This window comes from Heteronotia binoei, chromosome 3 (assembly GCF_032191835.1).
Source record: "Heteronotia binoei isolate CCM8104 ecotype False Entrance Well chromosome 3, APGP_CSIRO_Hbin_v1, whole genome shotgun sequence".
NCBI lineage: Eukaryota > Metazoa > Chordata > Lepidosauria > Squamata > Gekkonidae > Heteronotia > Heteronotia binoei.
Window position 1 is genome coordinate 12549016 of NC_083225.1, and position 20310 is coordinate 12569325.

At 46.9% G+C, this 20310-nt stretch overlaps 1 protein-coding gene across 1 annotated transcript in view; it reads right to left on the bottom strand.

Moving 5' to 3' along the window:
• Positions 1-266: 266 nt before the first annotated feature.
• The window catches only part of LOC132568073 (tudor domain-containing protein 3-like), a 47665-nt gene continuing 27621 nt past the window's right edge, over positions 267-20310 (bottom strand). Inside the window, exons 6-9 of the mRNA XM_060233549.1 lie at positions 16717-16873; positions 9728-9853; positions 3932-4767; positions 267-632 (exon numbers count right to left, since the gene is read on the bottom strand). Of these exons, the coding sequence (XP_060089532.1) occupies positions 474-632; positions 3932-4767; positions 9728-9853; positions 16717-16873 (1278 nt within the window). The 3' untranslated portion in view covers positions 267-473. The remainder of the gene's footprint in view (positions 633-3931; positions 4768-9727; positions 9854-16716; positions 16874-20310) is intronic.

The following is a 20310-nucleotide window of genomic DNA, read 5'->3' on the forward strand; positions in this document are numbered from 1 at the left end:
GGCAATATAGCAATTTCAAAGCAATAAGCACATGTAAAACAACCGTAGAAACATTTTAGCTGTACATACAGAATTTTGTTGGTTTTTTTAAAACCTTGGGGATTTAAATCTTATGAATTCATTATACCCTAAATGTAAACAAAGCCATATGGAAGCAGTCAATCTGAATCCTTAATTTGATACAACAGGGTAAATTTAAAAAGTATACCATCAGTTTTTCATATAAACATTACTTAGCTAACAACTCAGGAATAGATTGCCGGAAATTTTTTTTACAATTTTTTTCTTTTTATTATTACATGAGTGTAAGATCCCCCGTGCATCTTTTAAGGCATCGTTATAGATGGATATGTAATAAAGAAGGTCTAAAGTCAGTTCTAGCATTCTTCTCTTCAGGCTTTTACTTCAAAACCCCTTGCGCGATTACCAGTCATCTGTTTATGGCTTCCTTGTTCGCAAGAACTATGCACTTTTTATCTCTTTGTATACAATGTATTGTCACGTACCCAGGTGTCAGCTTGAATAGGCCTGATGTTGCTTAGTAACACCTCTTCATAGTTTCCATAATCGCAGAACTTAACAACGGCGGTCGTCCCGGAGGAGTGAAGCGCTTCGATTTTTGCCCGATAAAACTGGAAGAGACAAAACCTGTTAGGATCCATGCGTCGTAAATGGGGGGTCAAACAATACCACACTAAAAGGTAAAGCTAAAGGTAGTCCCCTGTGCAAGCACCAGTCGTTTCCGACTCTGGGGTGATGCTGCTTTCACAACATTTTCACGGCAGACTTTTTACGAGGTGGTTTGCAATTGCCTTCCCCAGTCATCTACCCTTTCCCCCCAGCAAGCTGGGTCCTCATTTGACTGACCTCGGAAGGATGGAAGGCTGAGTCAACCTGGCTACCTGAACGAGCTTCTGCTGGGATCGAACTCAGGTCATGAGCAGAGGGCTCCGACTGCAGTACTGCAACTTTGCCACTCTGCGCCACGCTACTGACATCCAATGCATGAACTGCGAAACGGAATTAGGAATTCCCATGCCCCAGTAGGAAATAAGCAGATCATGTTGGAGATCCAACATTTCCTCTTTTAAAACATCTTTTATCCAAGTAATCTCCTGTACAACAAAAATTTTGATCCGTAGGTTCATTAACAACCATTTTTGAGCTAACATGAGCTAACACCTTCATTCTTAGGTTATTTCTGTCTTACTATTTTAGGGTATTAAGACAGAAATAACCTAAGAACAAAGTTGTTAGCTCATGGTAGCTCAAAAATGGATGTTAATGAACCTATTTTAGGGTATCAGGCGCCAAGTGGCGCAGAGTGGTAAAGCTGCAGTAAAAAGGTAAAGGTAGCCCCCTGTGCAAGCACCAGTCGTTTTCAATTCTGGGGTGATGCCGCATCACGACAGACTTTTTTATGGGGAGGTTTGCCATTGCCTTCCCCAGTCATCTACACTTTCACCCCAGCAAGCTGGGGACTCATTTGATCGACCTCGGAAGGATGGAAGGCTGAGTCAACCTTGAGCCAACTACCTAAACCCAGCTTCTGCTGGGATCGAACTCAGGTTGTGAGCAGAGCTTAGGACTGCAGTACTGCAGCTTTACCACTCTGCGCCATGGGGCTCTTACAAAAAGCTGCAGTCCTGCAGCCCACGCTCTGCCCACCTGTTCAATCCTGGCGGAACCTGGGTTCAGGCAGCCATCCCAAGATTGACTCAGCCTTCCATCCATTGAGGAGGGAGGGTGGCTCAGTGGTAGAGCATCTGCTTGGGAAGCAGAAGGTCCCAGGTTCAATCCCCGGCATCTCCAAAAAAGGGTCCAGGCAAATAGGTGGGAAAAACCTCAGCTTGAGACCCTGGAGAGCCGCTGCCAGTCTGAGTAGACAATGCTGACGTTGATGGACCAAGGGTCTGATTCAGTAGAAGGCAGCTTCATATGTTCATCCTTCCGAGGTCGGTAAAATGAGTCCCCAGCTTGCTGGGGGGAAAGTGCAGATGACTGGGGAAGGCAATGGCAAACCACCCCATAAAAAGTCTGCCGTGAAAACGTTGTGAAAGCAACGTCACCCCAGAGCTGGAAACGACTGGTGCTTGCACAGGGGACTTTTACCTTTTTATTTTAGGGCATTAGCCCTGACCCAGATAGTCCAAGCTAGCTTCATTTTGTCAGATACTGGAAGCGAAGCATGGTCAACCCTAGCTAGTATTTAGATGAGAGACATCAAGAGGTTGTGATCAGGAGGCCGGCAATGGCAAACCAACGCAGAGCAACTCTTGCCCTGGAAATACTATGGGGTGGCCAAAACTCAGCTGTGATTTGACAGTGAAAAAAAATTAGGCTAGGATTCAAGAGATTTGCTCATTCTCTTCCCAGCATCTTACATTTTCTGCACTACTAAAATACATAGCTGTGGTTTCTAGGTGAATATGTTATTTATTTAGAGATTTATATCCCCTTTCCTCCCTAATAGGGACATATGAACTTATGAAGCGGCCTTATACTGAATGAGACCCTCCTTGGTCCATCAAAGTCAGTATTGTCCTCTCAGACTGGCAGCGGCTCTCCAGGGTCTCAAGCGGAGGTTTTTCACGCCTACTGGCCTGGACCCTTGTTAGTTGGAGATGCCGGGGATTGAACCTGGGACCTTCTGCTTACCCAGCAGATGTTCTACCACTGAGCCACTGTCCCTCCCCTGACCAGCAGTGGCTCTCCAGGGTCTCAAGCGGAGGTTTTTCACGCCTACTTGCCTGGACCCTTTTTAGTTGGAGATGCCGGGGATTGAACCTGGGACCTTCTGCTTCCCAAGCAGATGCTCTACCACTGAGCCACCGTCCCTCCCAAAGCAGCTTACAACACTCTACCATCCTCAGATTTGTTTTTATAAAGTGAAGTAGATGAGACTGAGAAAGGGATCCCAGAGAAGTTCCATGGAAGAGAGGGGATTGAATCCTGGGTCGCCCAGACCCTCCTCCAGTCCTAACAACTACACCAGCATAGGTCCATCCGTGGAGCAGAGGTCCATCAGTGGCTATTAGCCCCAGGGTATTGTTGGAACTCTCAGTCTGGGGCAAGTGATGCTCTGTATTCTTGGTGCTTGGGGAGCAAAAGTGGGAAGGCTTCTAGTGTCCTGGCCCCACTGGTGTACCTCCTGATGGCTCCTGTTTTTTTGGCCACTGTGTGATACACAGTGTTGGACTGGATGGGCCATTGGCCCGATCCAACATGGCTTTTCCTGTGTTCTTATCGAAGATCATAAGATGAGCTAAGATGTCCCCAGCCTTGCTTGGTCCATTGAGAAAACCAAATGCCTGCTCGTTTTCCTTCAAGCTAACCAACTGAATAATTTAGTAAGCCTCTCCCACACACATGATCTGCTCTTAGCAGGCCAATTACATTTTTAAAGGGCATCTTATATCCCTGAAGGAGCCCCATGGTGCAGAGTGGTAAACTGCAGTACTGCAATCCAAGCTCTGCTCACGACCTGAGTTCAATCCCAGTGGAAGCTGGGTTCAGCTAGCCGGTTTTATCCTTCTGAGGTTGGTAAAAGGAGTACCCAGTTTGCTGGGGGGGGGGGGGAAGTGTAGATGACTGGGGAAGGCAATGGCAAACCACCCCGTAAAAAGTCTGAAAACAGCGTGATGCGACGTCACCCCAGAGTCGGAAACGACTGGTGCTTGCACAGGGGACTACCTTCACCTTTTTAAAAATATCCCTGAACATGCAGTATTAGAGATTTTAGAAACCTGTAAATTGGACACATCCCAGTTCCTAAGCACCACTTGCTTCCAAGGCAGTATAAGGTAGCAACAGACCAAGGAGCAATTCATTTGTCAGAGAATGTCAGTCTTCCCGATGACCAAACTGAGCATTCATTCGACCACTGAATAAAGTATCGTCTATGTTATTTTTTGTTTCAAACTGGACATACCTTGTTATCTTCCCAGTACAGGGCAAAGCATTCATCCCCCGGCTGCCAGCTTTTTCCATACTCCCCCGAAGTACAGGATTCGGACATTTTTTCTGGCTTAATGGGCCCAGATCTCTTCTTGGGTCCGGTATCATAATACATTTTCACGTCAAATGATGTAGCCATGTTGGGCGTAGGCAATTTAATAGGTCCAACCCTCCTTCCTTTCTGAAAATGTTCCAGATCGCCGTTCGGGATATTGCTAAAACGATCAGTTCTAACAGGGTTTTGATACTCCACGTTCATACCAAAGCGCTGCTCGTTTTTCAGGGCGGTCAATGTTTCGTTGGCTAGCATTAGCGTTTTCCTATCGTAGAAACTGTCGGGCGGATGCATCTGACTTTCCCGACTTCCGGGTTTCTGGTTGTTGTTTTCAGGTGGATCTTGAACAGCGGCGTTGTCTTTCATTTCCATGAACGATCCCACTTTCCCTTGTCTGTTTTGCACCGGGTTGTTGTCCCTCCGCTTGAAAGGAAAGTCCCCGGGGTGGACCGCCGTAGGGTACGCAAGGTCTTTCCGTGGATAAAGTCTATCGCACTTGTTTCTGTCTTCGGTCCACTGGTCGGGGCCCAAGGAATTCTGCCTTTCAGAAGCTTTGGCTCTTAGAAGCCCGCCCCCTTCCCCGCCGTGCCTCAAACTCTGGCTCTCTCGCTGAAAACGAGGGGGCTTCTCGCTCCTCGGCTGTCGGTCGTTACGAGGAGCATGTCTCTGATGGTTATAACCTTTGATGCCGTTCTGCTCGGTGTTTGGTGCTCTGTGCTGTCCCTGATGCAGCGATGGTATCTGTGACTTTGGTTCTAGAAATTAAAAACAAAACAAAACGCACGAGCCAATTAGTGAAACAACTAATTTGTATCAAACGAGGGGCGGTTAAAGCACTTGAGGCATTCAATTAGGAAACCGAAATGAGGTTATCCATCTGGCAAAGAAATAACATGTCACGGTGGTTAAAGTTCCACTCCGGCTCAACACTGGTACAGAACTGTCATTTGCAAAGAAAGTGGGGGAGGGGACTCAATACATGTGAGCAAGCCACAAAAGAGGGCAGTCGACTGTCTGTATGGAATACGTTGATAATGGATGTAGAAAAACTACTCAGATTCCCCAATTAGCAGTAATTGGAATACTTTCGCAGCCCTGAGTGCTGGGACTTTCCAGCTCTACCACCGGCCCACGAGCGTGGAAAATCAGCCATTGGCACATCAACAGCCAGTCAACTGTACTTACCTCCCATTGGTTGAGTATGTGCCTCTCTCCTGCCTGCTAGGCCTCTGGGGAAGTTGATAGGCAGTGGCTGTTGCTAGGCAACGAAGCACGCATTTATCAGTAAAAGTCAACCAAACTTGGTTCTGTCAGTAACAGGTGGGGGGAAGGGGACAGAAGGCCCTTTCCAGGCCTATTTTGGCCTTTGAGGGAGAACTCATAGGGCTCAGTCCTGACTACAGTGCCAGCTCCAGGCTGGTGGGAAATTCCTGGAGGTTTTGTGGTGGAGTCTAAGTAAACCAGAGTTTGGGGAGCCACGTGTGGCTCTTTCACACATATTGTGTGGTTCTTGAAGCCCCCACTGCCCTATTGGCTGGCTTGGAGAATGCATTTAAAGTTAGCTGCTTTCTTTCTACCTCTTCCTCCTCCCTTCCCCATCTTCCTTCCTTGCTTGTGGTTCTCAAACATCTGATGCTCATTCCCCGTAGCTCTCAAACATCTGATATTTATTCTATGCGGCTCTTATATTAGGAGAGTTTGGCCACCCCTGATCTAACCCAACCCCATGGTCAGTGCAGGAATTTTTTTTTTTAAATTATTGAATGATCATGACTTATGGCTGTCCAGTCCCCGTTTCAAAGACATGCAGTGAGGGACATCCCACCAGGACGGTTCTACAGCTGAACTCCTTCTGAAGTTTCTCCAAACCTTACATTGAATCTACCCGCCTGGAACTTCAATCACTTCGATGAAAGTCAAGGATCTACTTGGGCTCTGCACCTTTCATCTTTATGCGACTGCAGCCTTTGCCAAAAGTCAACCAGGTCTGAGGTAGTTACGTGGCAAATTCAGAAGTCCCTCGCTCCCTTAGCTTGTTCTATCTACCCCAGGACAAAGACACTTTCACAAAACTAAGGAATGAATGGAAGACAGGAGGAAAAAAGGAATTTTACTTCCAATTCCTAGTGAGATCCAACAAGATCACTTGTACATATGAAGCTGCCTCATACTGAATCAGACCCTTGGTCCATCAAAGTCAGTATTGTCTTCTCAGACTGGCAGCAGTTCTCCAGGGCCTCAAGCTGAGGTTTTTCCCACCTATTTGTCTGGACCCTTTTTTGGAGATGCCAGGGATTGAACCTGGGACCTTCTGCTTCCCAAGCAGATGCTCTACCACTGAGCCACCGTCCCTCACTTGATCTTCTTCCAGCAGTCTCCCTCGACTTGCAGAACCTCGCAATGTCGGAGCGTATGACAGGCAGGCAGTACAGAAATGTAAATAAACCAGACTTGTTTGATGATTAAATCTTTGATCTAGACCAGGGGTGTCCAACTCATTTGTTATGAGGGCCGGATCTGACATAAATGAGACCTTGTTGGGCCGGGCTGTGTTGGGTTGGACCAGGCCATGTGTGTACCTATTTAAGATTAGGTAGCAGAGATATAAAATTTATAAGGGACACAGACAAACACAATTAAATATATATATATTAAAAGCTTAAAACATGTTTAAAATGTTAGCACTTATTGGTCTCAAAGGTGCTTTCTTTGTATTTCTCCCATGAGATCCAAGGAACTGGGCAAAGGAAGCTCTGGCTCTTTCCTTCCTTCCCCAGGGGACGGGGGTGGGGGGAAGAGCCTCAGCCAATGGAGAAAACAGAGGATTTGCTCTCTAGCGCCTGTGCAATTGAGGAAGCCTTGCATAGCAAATTGTTATGCAGAAGGAAGCAAGAGAGAGGGAGAAGGAAGCAGATGACAGCCAGTTATTTGGGGGCCTGATAGGAGCCCTCCGGGGGCCTGATTCGGCCCCCAGACTGCATGTTTGACACCCCTGATCTAGACACACAGAACAAATATTACTTAATGTGCTCCAAACTCTCTTCCTTTTTTGGTATTTGTGTGTGTGTGAGTGCACCTGCAAGTCATGGCAACCTCTGGTGACTGACCCCTATTGGGGGCATGGAGAATATTTAGAGAGGTGGCTGAATAAAGCCCATCCCTGCCTCTGGTATTTCAAGGAGGTCTCCCATCAAAGTGCTTGCCAGTGTCGGCCCTGCTTAGCGTCTGAGATTGGGCTTGCCTGAGTTAACCGCGTCAGGGCTTCAAACTATTTCTTATTCAGCTCACCTTACAGCAATCGAGCTGCTGCTTCGCATCTAGCGACAAAACATACGTTGCAGTTACCTACAATCGACCATTATTCAGCCTTTTGCAAAAAATATACTGCAAACCTGTTATTTACCAAAGTACTTGAAACATAGTGGGGTATTGCACACAGAAACTACAGAAGGCAACCCACCCATACTGGAACCTCATAATGTAGACCAGTGGAGTTTTTCCAGGGCAAGCCCTGAATGTCGAAACTTGTCAAGGGATAGCTTCAAGAGAAGCTGAAATACATCAGTCATTAGTTCCTGAAGAAGCTTTAACTTTTTCACAGGTTAAACATCTGTGTCCTTGGGATACGGTGCAGGGTTAAGGAAGGTGTTTCTGTACCATCTTGTGTCCAAAACAGCTGCTGAAACAGTCGGTGTTTTCCCCTACTTCCTTCCAGAACTCCAAGACCATGTTCAAGCTACAGGATCAAGCAATATATTAACCTTCTTACTTTCCTTCTCTAATCTCTTCTCCCTCTGCCTTTGCCAGCTTTCCCTGCCCCTCTGTTCCAGATACCCTCTTCTTCCCAGTGGAAGGGCTGCAGTTTGGTGACAGAACATCTGCTTGGCATGCAGACAGCCCCAGATTCAATCCTCGACATCTCCGATTGAAAGGACCAGGTAACAGGTGATGGGAAAGACTGCTGTCTGAAACCCTGGGGAGTGAGTAGACAACACTGACTTTGATGGCAGTACACAGCAGCTTCATGGGCTCAAGTCCTGCTCAAAGAAGCCCTCAGCCCATACCTTTCTCCTCCTGAACTACAACATTCTCATCTCCACCATGCAGATCCTTCTCTCTCTCTCTGTCACAAGCAGGGAACCAGGAAGGACGTCTAACCGACTGCCACCGCTCTGGTATGGCTCTACCTGGAAGGACCCAGAGCAACCACCCAACCCCTGTCTTTCTTCTCAGAAAATGCCTTCCTCCATGACCAAAGAGGCATGAGGACCCACACAGCATAACAATAATAAGTTTATTGTAAGTGTTCAAGAACAAACAAGTGGGAGTTTTCATTCTTAGCGCAAGAGTGAAAAATTGAAAAACAATAAAGGCGGTATAAAGAAACCAAAAGCCCTGAAGTGACTAACCGCGCGTTCCCCCTCCTTCTAATTTCAAACCAACTCACCCGTGAGGGAACCATCCTGCAGCAGCCTCTTCTCAGCTCAGTCTTTCCAGCGAGAACAACCTTCCCACTCGAACTAGGGCTTTTATTCTTTCCTCTCAGGTCCCACCCCCTTCCAGTGGACAAGTTTTCCCTCCAAAACTGTGGCCCACCCAATCAGAGGGACAGAAGGGATCCTGGGAGATGTAGGCTCACTACCAACTCTGAGGTAGGCTTCTCCAGGAGCCTGTAGGCTGCACTAGGGCAACAATCATGGCACTCTCCTCCTGGACACCAAACACAACCACTCCCCACTTGGGTGGGCTTTGCTTTGGACTAGCTGTGGGTGAAAACATCTAGTCTACAGGATGGCTGTCATTAGGAATGCAAAATATCAACCTGAAGACTGTGCTCACCCAGGGCTTTTTTTTTGAGCAGGAGCGGGGCTCTGGCCAGCTTGGTGTGCGGGGTGTGGCCTAATATGCAAATGAGCACCTGCTGGGCTTTTTCTACAAAAAGAGCCCTGTGCAAAACAATGGTGACATCAAAGCAGAAGTCAAGGCGCACCTTTAAGACCAACGAACTTTTCTTCAGAATGCAAGCTTTTGCGTGCTCTCTAAGCGCACTTCTTCAGGCAAGGTACTGGACTCCTGCTTTTTTCTACTGCTTCAGACCAACACGGCCGCCCACCTGGACCTATCTAAATGATGACATCAGAGGGTGTGTGGCCTAATATGCAAATGAGTTCCTGTTGGGCTTTTTTGTGCCCATCTTTACTTGGACTGCTAAGAGCCCCATGGAACAGTGTTAAAGCTGCAGCACTGCAGTCCTAAGCTCTGCTCACGACCCGAGTTCAATCCCCGGTGGAAGCTGGGTTTTCAGGTAGCCGGCTCGAGGTTGACTCAGCCTTCCATCCTTCTGAGGTCAGTAAAATGAGTACCCAGCTTGCTGGGGGGGGGGGGAGTGTAAAAGACTGGAGAAGGCGATGGCAAACCACCCCATAAAAAGTCTGCTGTGAAAACGTTGTGAAAGCAACGTCACCCCAGAGTCGAAAACGACTGATGCTTGCACAGGGGACCTTTCCTTTCCATACCTGGACGAAGAGCCCTGCCACCAAGGCCTGGGACCTGCATGGGTGGAGAGGCTTACAAGCAAGAGTTGATATTGCATAAAAAACAACAATGCTTCTACAGTTGGATTAATTAATCCACGCTATTCCTTCCGCTCCCCCACAAAGCTAATTAAATTTCAGGTCCAAGCTGCTCCCGCAGAATCTCCCAGTCAATACATACCTTCTACTGCAAGAGTACCCATTTTAGACTCCAGGAAATCAAACAACGTGCTTGGAGCTGAAGGCCGGGCGTTCCCCATCTCCTCCTCATCCTCGGGTCGAATCCGCCCTCTGCCTTTTCCTTTCCCTGGAGAGAAGCCACATAAACTAATGAGACGCAGGCAAATAAAAACCGGCCCTAGGAGATGAAGCGATTCAAAATGTTATTACAGTTCAACCAGCAAACTACATTTCTGTCTTCCGGGAGATGACACGATAAATAAAAATATTTAAGCTTTCGTGCTTGTGAAGAGCCCTGTGGTGCAGAGTGGTAAAGCTGCAGTACTGCAGTCCAAGCTCTCTGCTCACACCCTGAGTTTGATCCCGGCAGAAGCTGGGTTCAGGTAGCTGGCTCAAGGTTGACACCATCCTTCCAAGGTTGGTAAAATGAATAAAACCAAAAAAATACTGGAGTAACGGTAAAAATTAAATTTAAACAACAACTTGACACTAGGCAATTATGAATAAAGATGTCACGCAGTGGTTCAGCTCAAGGTCTGTTCCAGATGAAGACTCCGGGATTTATTATCTTTGTTTCAATTTTATAACATCTTCAACAGTGGAATGAGCTTAAATGAATATTTCTGGACCTCAATGTTCATGGAAATTACTCCTGAATATTTTTACTTAGTATTTGTGAAATTCCAATATTAATTTTATGGTGCTTTCCAACCAATTTCAAACATTTCCCATTTTAAGTTAAATTTATTTTATAGGAATCAATCCTAAATTCTAACTTAAAATGGGAAATGATTGAAATTGGTTGGAAAGCACCGTAAAATTAATATTGGAATTTCACAAATACTAAGTAAAAATATTCAGGAGTAATTTCCATGAACACTGAAGTCCAGAAATATTCATTTAAGCTCATTCCACTGTTGAAGATGTTATAAAATTGAAACGAAGATAATAAATCCTGGGGTCTTCGTCTGGTAAAATGAATACCCAGCTTGCTGGGGGGAAAGTGTAGATGACTAGGGAAGGCAGTGGCAAACCACCCCGTAAAAAGTCTGCTGTGAAAACGTGGTGATGTGACATCACCCCAGAGTCGAAAACGAGGGGACTACCTTTACCTTTTAAGCTTTCATGCACTAAAAGCACACTTCATCAGAAAACGAAATGGGGTACAGTTAGCAGTGCTACATATAGCTTGTGGGTTGTGGCTAAGCATGCAAAATAGTATGAAGTTAGAATCCAATGGCAAGATAGTGAAATTAACAAATTGAAAGAATAACAGTTTGGTCTGGACAGTATAAGTTGCGTGGGAAAACAGCAAAAGGCAATAAACTTGTCAGAATTGGGAAATGATGGTGAGAATGGCAGTAAATGTTAATAACTCTGTTTCTTTTCAAGCATGAGTTTCGTAGGAACAGGGGTAGAACTCTAGCAGAAGCTCTTTTGCAAACAAGGGCACTCCTCTCCCCCCTCCCCGATGTAGCCAATCCTCCAAGAGTTACAAAAAAGAGCCTTGTAAGCTCTTAGAGGATTGGCTACATCAGGGGTGTGTGCCCTGAAATGCAAAGGAGTTCCTACTAGAATTCCACCCCACGCAGATATATAAGAAGCTTTTGGCCCCACTGAAATCATTATGTGTCTACAATGGCCAACAAACAATACATATATATTTTAGCATACATATGTATAGGAAGAGTGTTCCAAGTTCTCTTATGCAAGAAAAAGAACTCGCCAATTAAAAAAAAAATCTTCCAATGCCAATCCTTTCATATACTGGCTGTTTTAGCATCTGATCTGCCCCTTCAATATACCTTAAAACCCAAGTTTCTGTCTTTTTTTTTTTTTTTAAAGAGACAGCAACTTTTGGTTCCATACTGAGTTTCATTTGGCTCCAGAACCACAGGTCGCAGAACCCTGGCCTAGAGAAGTTAAGTTAGAGGATGGGGCATTTTGAGTAACCACTAGGGCAGGGGTGTCGAACTCACTTCTTATGAGGGCTGGATCTGACATAAATGAGACCTTGTTGGGCCGGGCTGGGCCGTGTCGGGCCACGCCATGTGTGTACCTATTTAAGGTTACGTTGCAGAGATACCCCCAAGGCGCAAAGTGGTAAAGCTGCAGTACTGAAGCCCTAAGCTCTGGACATATGGACATATGAAGCTGCCTTATACTGAATCAGACCCCTGGTCCATCAAAGTCAGTATTATCTACTCAGACTGGCAGTGGCTCTCCACATCTCAAGCTGAGGTTTTTTCACACCTATTTGCCTGGACCCTTTTTTGGAGATGCCAGGGATTGAACCTGGGCCCTTCTGCTTACCAAGCAGATGCTCTACCACTGAGCCACCGTCTCTCCCCTCTCTGCTCACAACCTGAGTTCGATCCCAGCAGAAGCTGGGTTCAAGTAGCTGGCTCAAGGTTGACTCTGCCTTCCATCCTTCTGAGGTCGGTAAAATGAGTCCCCAGCTTGCTGGGGGCGGGGGGGGGGGAATGTAGATGACTGGGGAAGGCAATGGCAAACCACCCCGTAAAAAGTCTGCCGTGAAAACATTGTGAAAGCAATGTCACCCCAGAGTTGGAAACGACTGGTGCTTGCAGTCGTTTTACCTTTTTAAGCAGAGTTAAAATTTTTAAAGGACACAAACACGACTAAAGATTTTTTTTAAAAAAACTTAAAACATGCTTAATATATTAGCCCTTGTTGGTCTTAGAGGGGCTTTCTTTGTATTTCTTCCACGGGATCCAGGGAACTGGGCAAAGGAAGCTCTGGCTCTTCCCCCACTTCCGAGGGGACCAGGAAGGGGAGGAGCCTCAACCAATGGAGAAAATAGAGGCTTTGCTCTGTAGCTCCTGTGCAATTGAGCAAGCCAAGCAAAGCAAGCTGTGATGCAGAAGGAAGCGAGAGAGAGGGAGAAGGAAGCAGATGACAGCCAGTTGCTCGGGGGCCTGATAGGAGCCCTCCAGGGGCCTGATTTGGCCCTCAGGCCACATGTTTGACACTCCTGCACTAGAAGAACCTATGAAAGGGAAACAGCTCTTCAAAACAGCCAAATAGCAAGAGGATTGGAAGGCTTCTTTCCCCCACCGGGCATACCGAAGTAGAGGTTGGACAGCAATCTGCTGCCAGCACCCTGGAGCTGGATTTCCTGCACTGAGCAGAAGGTTGAAGAAGTTGGATTTGGAATGGCCTTAGGCTAAGACAGTGGTCCCCAACAAGGTGCCCTGGAAAGCCCTGGCACTTGCCGACACTTTTCCTGGCGTCTGTCAAGTGCCTCAAAAAGTGGGTGGAGCCGGGTGGGGCTTTTGGCCAGCAGAACCTCTGATTGGCTGTACACATTTTTAACATTTTGCTTCAGCAGCTGCTGCCACCGCAGCACAAGGATCTGAACTGCACGGCTGCATGTATACACGAAAACGTTTTTAAACAACGTATCGATTTTAAAAAGGTGTCCTGTCAGGGCATTTTTTTTTTAGCAGTAATGCAATTCCAGCTGGCTTGGTGTTGGAGTGTGTGGCCTGATAGGCAAATGAGTGAAAACAGGGCTCTTTTTGTAGGAGCTCCTCTGCATATTAGGCCATGCCCCCCCCCGGATGTAGCCAATCCTCCTGGAGCTTACAGTAGGCCCTGTACTAAGAGCCCTCTAAGCTCTTGGAGGATTGGCTACATCAGGGGGCGTGGCCTAATACGCAGAGGAGCTCCTGCCAGAAAAAGAGCCCTGAGTGAAAATATGGTGACATCGAGAGGTGTGTTCTAATATGCAAACGAGTTCCTGCTGGGCTTTTTTCACACAAAAAGCCTTGCATCCCGTTAGACACAGCTTCTACCTGAAATGTTGACAAGCTGCTTACTCCCCGATATTTTATGGCTGGCTCAACCCCGTGGAACAGCGTGTTAATGCTGCAGTACTGCAGTCCTAAGCTCTGCTCCCGACTAAGCTCTGTTCGATACCCGGTGGAAGCTGGGTTTTCAGGTAGCCAGCTTGAGGTTGACTCAGCCTTCCATCCTTCGGAGATCGGTAAAACGAGCCCCCAGCTTGCTGGGGTGAAAACGTAGATGACTGGGGAAGGCAATGGCAAACCACCCTGTAAAAAATCTGCTGTGAAAACGTTGTGAAAGCAACGTCAACCCAGAGTCGGAAATGGCTGGTGCTTGGACAGGGGACCGTTCCTTTTTCCCACCCCTTTGGGCAGCTATTTTCTGGCGGGCCCTACCTCCTGCAGTAGCTATTTCATAGTTTTTCTCACCACCCTGTGCTGGAGTTCCAACGGTACCCACAGGCTCAAAAACGCTGGGAAGTCCCCGGCCTAAGTCTACACCAGTGAGAGCCAGTTTGGTGTAGTGTGCGGACTCTTATCTGGGAGAAGCGGGTTTGATTCCCCACTCCTCCACTTGCACCTGCTGGCATGGCCTTGGGTCAGCCATAGCTCTGGCAGAGGTTGTCCTTGAAAGGGCAGCTGCTGTGAGAGCCCTCTCCAGCCCCACCCACCTCACAGGGTGTCTGTTGTGGGGGAGGAAGGTAAAGGAGATTGTAGGCCGCTCTGAGACTCTGTCCTTGAAAGGGCAGCTGCTGGGAGAGCCCTCTCCAGCCCCACCCACCTCACAGGGTGTCTGTTGTGGGGGAGAAAGGTAAAGGAGATTGTAGGCCGCTCTGAGACTTTGTCCTTGAAAGGGCAGCTGCTGGGAGAGCCCTCTCAGCCCCACCCACCTCATAGGGTGTCTGTTGTGGGGGGGAGGGAAAGGAGATTGTGAGCCGCTCAGACTTTTCGGAGTGGAGGGCGGGATATAAATCCAATATCTTCTTCTACCTCACAGGGTATCTGTTGTGGGAAGATGAAGGGAAAGGAGATTGTGAGCCACTCTGAGACTCTTCGGAGTGGAGGGCGGGATATAAATCCAATATCTTCTTCTACCTCACAGGGTGTATATTGTGGGGGAGGAAGGGAAAGGAGATTGTGAGCCGCTCTGAGACTCTGGAGGGCGGAATATAAATCCAACATCTTCATCTACCTCACAGGGTGTCTGTTGTGGGGGGCGGAAGGGAAAGGTAATTGTGAGCCACTCTGAGTCTCTTCGGAGTGGAGGGCAGGATATAAATCCAATATCTTCTTCTACCTCACAGGGTATCTGTTGTGGGAAGAGGAAGGGAAAGGAGATTGTGGGCCACTCTGAGACTTTTCAGAGTGGAGGGCGGGATATAAATCTAATATCTTCTTCTACCTCACAGGGTGTCTGTTGTGCGGGGAGGAAGGGAAAGGAGATTGTGAGCCGCTCTGAGATTCTTCAGAGTGGAGGGCAGGATATAAATCCAATGCTTTCATCTACCTCACAGGGTGTCTGTTGTGGGGGAGGAAGGGAAAGGAGATTGTGAGCCGCTCTGAGACTCTTCGGAGTGGAGGGCAAGATATAAATCCCATATCTTCTTCTACCTCACAGGGTATCTGTTGTGGGGGAGGAAGGGAAAGGAGATTGTGAGCCGCTGTGAGACTCTTCGGAGTGGAGGGCGAGATATAAATCCAATGTTTTCATCTACCTCACAGGGTGTCTGTTGTGGGGGAGGAAGGGAAAGGAGATTGTGAGCCGCTCTGAGACTCTTCGGAGTGGAGGGCGGGATATAAATCCAATATCTTCATCTACCTCACAGGGTGTCTGTTGTGGGGGGGAGGAAGGGAAAGGAGATTGTGAGCTGCTCTGAGATTCTTCGGAGTGAAGGGCGGGATATAAATCCTCTATCACCAGTGCTGTTACGATTTCTCTGTACTGCTTTTACTTTGCGAGCTCCCTTGAGCTGGTCTCTGGGCAGACAGTGCTTGGACTCTCTCAGATAAATTCAGGGGATTATGTTGCATTCAGAACCCATTTGCTCTGTGCTAAACTAAGCTGTCAACTTGGTTTGTTTGACCAAGCGCTGGAAATCGGCACTCGAAACTGCAGCTTGTTGGAAAAAGGCTCGGACTTTGATTGTACTGCCCGTCTGGCTGGCTGCCAGACTCAAAATCCACAAAGCGCAGCCAAGGGAGGGACCGCCGGATTCGAGTCCAGCTGCACCTTAGAGGCCAACAAGATTTGTTTGGGGTTATGAGCTTTCGAGAGGCAAAGCCCCCTTCATCAGATACAAAGCTTCTGATGCTTAACGGCTTAGGCCTCCCCAAATCTTGTTGCCCTCTGAGGTCTACTGAACTTAAATCTAGCTGCTGTGCCAAAGACCAACACGACTAATTTCTGAAACTATCTTCCGTGGCTGGGGGGAGCCTCACTTCCCTGTGTTTTAACTTCACAGTTCTTCGGCTTTTTTTGAGCGGGAACGCACAGCGACGCAGATGGGGTAGATACTGCACCAAAGCCTCAGAGGAAAACTTCGAACTTTTCGTTGAGAATGTATTCATTTTATGAGATTTGGATCTAATAAACCGAGCTCTCTCTAACGAGAGGGAAGAAAATAGCATCAAGCTGGAACTAAGGTACCTGTGCTAAGGGAGCGCAGAGGGTATCGGCTTGCAGCCTCCTGCCAAATACAATTCCTCCTTGGGGAAAATTAAGGCATTTATAATTTTTAAATTTCATAAGCTCGTCAGATATTTGCAATGTTATATGCTGTTAGTCAGGAATGATGCATGTTATGCTGTTAAAGCGGTAACATTGGTTTAGGGGGGAACAGTAAGAATTGCATGTATTTCCATTGCTAAAGGAGAAAAATTTGACTCTCGAAAGCTCAACACCCTGAAAATCTTGCGGACTTGGACTGAGCAGTTCCGACGCAAACCAACATGGCTACCTCTGAAATCCCCAAAATTTCTGTCCCCCCTCCCCCTGGGGATTCACCCCTCCATGCCGTCAATGTTTCAGGAAATTTAACATTTCTAAGCAGCAGCAGCTATCCAAGAAGTTTCTCGACCAGGGCTGGCTCACCCTCTAGGCAAACCAGGTGGTTGCCTAGGGCGCCAGGAGGTAGGGCGCACGGAATTCTCTTTAATGGTAAGCTCCAATGCTCGGTTGTACCTCGAAGGGGCGGCCCTTGAACATTTATCTGCTTATTGCTGTTCAGGAGGAAGTTCAACGAAGCTTCGAGGTTGTTGCCGTTGTCCATGAGCGCCTGCCTCGCGGCTTCCTTGCTGAACCCCATTTCCGTTATGTGTTTGAGAGCCTTTTCGTCCACCTGCAAGACACGAACGGAAGTCAGCCAGAGGGTACTGTGAACTCCACGCGTATGTTTGGCTTTAGAAGGTGAACAAATATTTAAGCTTTAATAGTTAGATTTAATTCACCACCGATAGTAGGACTCTCTTGTTGAACAAGGAGTTACTCTCATGAAAGTAACAGCTTCAGACATGTGACCGGAACATGCAAAGAGAGGTGACTCAAAGGCAAAAGATTCAAGGCCTCTTTCGGTGTTTCTCTCTCCCCCCAAATTGTCCCCAAGGAGGCCAGCAGCTGGCTTGGGGCTTGTGCCAACTATCTAGCCAACTGTCCAAATCACATGAAGTGATGGTATCGCTTTACTCAGTGCTGGTAAGACCTCACCTGGAGTACTGTGTTCAGTTTCGGGCACCACATTTTAAGAAAGATACAGACAAGCTGGAACGGGTCCAGAGGAGGGCGATGAAGATGGTGAGGGGTCTGGAGACCAAGTTCTATAAGGAAAGGTTGAAGGAGCTGGGCATGTTTAGCCTGGAGAGGAGGGAGGCTGAGAGGTGATACGATCACCATTTTAAAGTACTTGAACAGCTGTCATATAGAGGATGGGGTGGAATTGTTTTCTGTGGCCCCAGAAGGTAGAACCAGAACCAATGGGCTGAAATTAAATCAAAAGAGTTTCCGGCTCAACATTAGGAAGAACTTCCTGAACGTTAGAGCAGTTCCTCAGTGGAACAGGCTTCCTCGGGAGGTGGTGGGATCTCCTTCCTTGGAGGTTTTTAAACAGAGGCTAGATGGCCGTCTAACAACGATGAGGATCCTGTCAATTTAGGGGGAGGTATTTATCCTGGAGAAGGAAATGGCAAACCACTCCAGTATCCTTGCCAAGAAAACCCCATGAACAGAAACAAAAGGCTAAAAGATATGGCGCTGGAAGATGAGCCCCTCAGGTCAGAAGGTGCCCAATATGCTACTGGGGAAGAGCACTCAAGTAACCACAGAAAGAGTGAAGCGGCTGGGCCAAAGCCGAAAGGACGCTCAGCTGTGGAAGTGTCTGATGGTGAAAGAACAGTCCGATGCTGCAAAGAACAATACTGCATCGGAATGTGGAATGTAAGATCTATGAATCAAGGTAAGCTAGATGTGGTCAAACAAGAGATGGCAAGACTCAACATCAACATCTTGGGAATCAGTGAATTAAAATGGACGGGAATGGGTGAATTTAACTCAGAGGATCACTACATCTATTATTGTGGCCAAGAGTCCCATAAAAGAAATGGTGTGGCCTTTATAGTTAACAAGAGAGTGAGGAAGGCAGTAATGGGATACAATCTCAAAAATGACAGAAGGATCTCAGTCCATATCCAAGGCAAACCATTCAACATCACAGTAATCCAAGTCTATGCCCCAACCACTGATGCAGAAGAGGCTGAAGTGGACCAGTTCTATGGAGATCTACAACACCTTCTAGAACTAACACCAAAAAAGATGTCCTCCTCATCATAGGGGACTGGAATGCCAAAGTAGGAAGACAAAAGGTGACTGGAACAACAGACGAGTTTGGCCTTGGAGAACAAAATGAAGCCGGGCAAAGGCTAATAGAGTTTTGCCAAGAGAACAAGCTGGTCATAGCAAACACCCTCTTCCAACACCCTAAAAGGCGACTCTACACGTGGACATCACCTGATGGGCAACACAGGAATCAGATTGATTATATACTCTGCAGTCAAAGATGCAGAAGCTCTTTACAGTCAGCAAAACCAAGACCTGGAGCTGACTGTGGCTCAGATCATGAGCTACTCATCGCAAAATTCAGGCTTAAACTGAAGAAAACTGGGGAAGCCATTAGGCCATTCAAGTCTGACCTTGATCACATCTCTTATGAATATACAGTGGAGGTGAAAAATAGGTTTAAGGAACTGGAGTTGATAGAGTGCCTGAAGAACTATGGACGGAGGTTCGTGACATTGTATAGAAGGCAGCAATCAGCACCATCCCAAAGAAAAAGAAATGCAAGAAAGCAAAGTGGCTGTCTGATGAGGCTTTATAAATAGCTGAGGAAAGAAGGAAAGCGAAAGGCAAAGGTGAAAAGGAAAGATTCACCCAACTGAATGCAGATTTCCAGAGAACAGCAAGGAGAGATAAGGAGGCCTTCCTGAAGGAACAATGCAAAGCAATAGAGGAAAATAACAAAATGGGAAGGACAAGAGATCTCTTCAAGAAAATTGGAGAAATCAAGGGAACGTTTCGTGCAAAGATGGCCATGATAAAGGACAAAAATGGTAGGCACCTTGCAGAAGCAGAAGAGATCAGGAAGAGGTGGCAAGAATACACAGAAGAATTATATAAGAAGGATCTCAATGTCCTGGACAACCATGACAGTAAAATTGAAGACCTTGAGCCAGACATCCTGGAGAGTGAAGTCAAATGGGCTTTAGAAAGCATCACTAACAACAAAGTGAGCGAAGATGATGGTATCCCAGTTGAGCTATTCAAAGTCCTAAAAGATGATGCTGTTAAAGTGATGCACACATTGTCAACAAATTTGGAAAATGCAACAGTGGCCACAGGACTGGAAAAGATCGGTTTATATTCCAATCCCAAAGAAGGGTAATGCCAAGGAATGTTCAAACTATCGCACCATTGCACTCATTTCACATGCCAGCAAGGTCATGTTAAAGATCCTACAAGCTAGGCTTCAGCAGTATGTAGATCGGGAACTACCAGAAATTCAAGCTGGGTTTCGGAGAGGTAGAGGAACTAGAGATTAAATTGCCAACGTTCAAGGGATTATGAAGAAAGCATGGGATTATCAGAAAAACATCTATTTCTGCTTCACTGACTATACTAAAGTCTTTGATTGTGTGGATCACAACAAACTGTGGCAAGTCCTTTAGGAGATGGGAGTACCAGACCACCTCACATGTCTCCTGAGAAACCTGTATAAGGGTCAAGAAGCAACTGTCAGAACAGGATATGGAACAACTAATTGGTTTAGAATAGGAAAAGGAGTTCAACAAGGATGTATATTGTCACCCTGCTTATTTAATTCATATACAGAGTACATCATGCGGAATGCTGGCCTGGATGAAGCAGAAGCAGGAATTAAGATTGCCGGGAAAAACATCAACAACCTCAGATATGCAGATGACACTACTCTAATGGCAGAAAGTGAGGAGGACCTAAAGAACCTCTTGTTGAGGGTGAAAAGCACAAAAGTAGGCTTGAAACTCAACATCAAAATAACTAAGATCATGGCATCCGGCCCCATCACACCATGTCAAATAGAAGGGGATAGTTCTGGGATCCAAGATCACTGTGACTCTGTCCATGGGATCGCAAAGAGTCGGACTCGACTGTACGATTGAACAACAACAACAAATTTATCCTCCAAGGAAGGAGAGCCCACCACCACCTGAGGAAGCCTGTTCCACTGAAGAACCGCTCACAGTCAGGAAA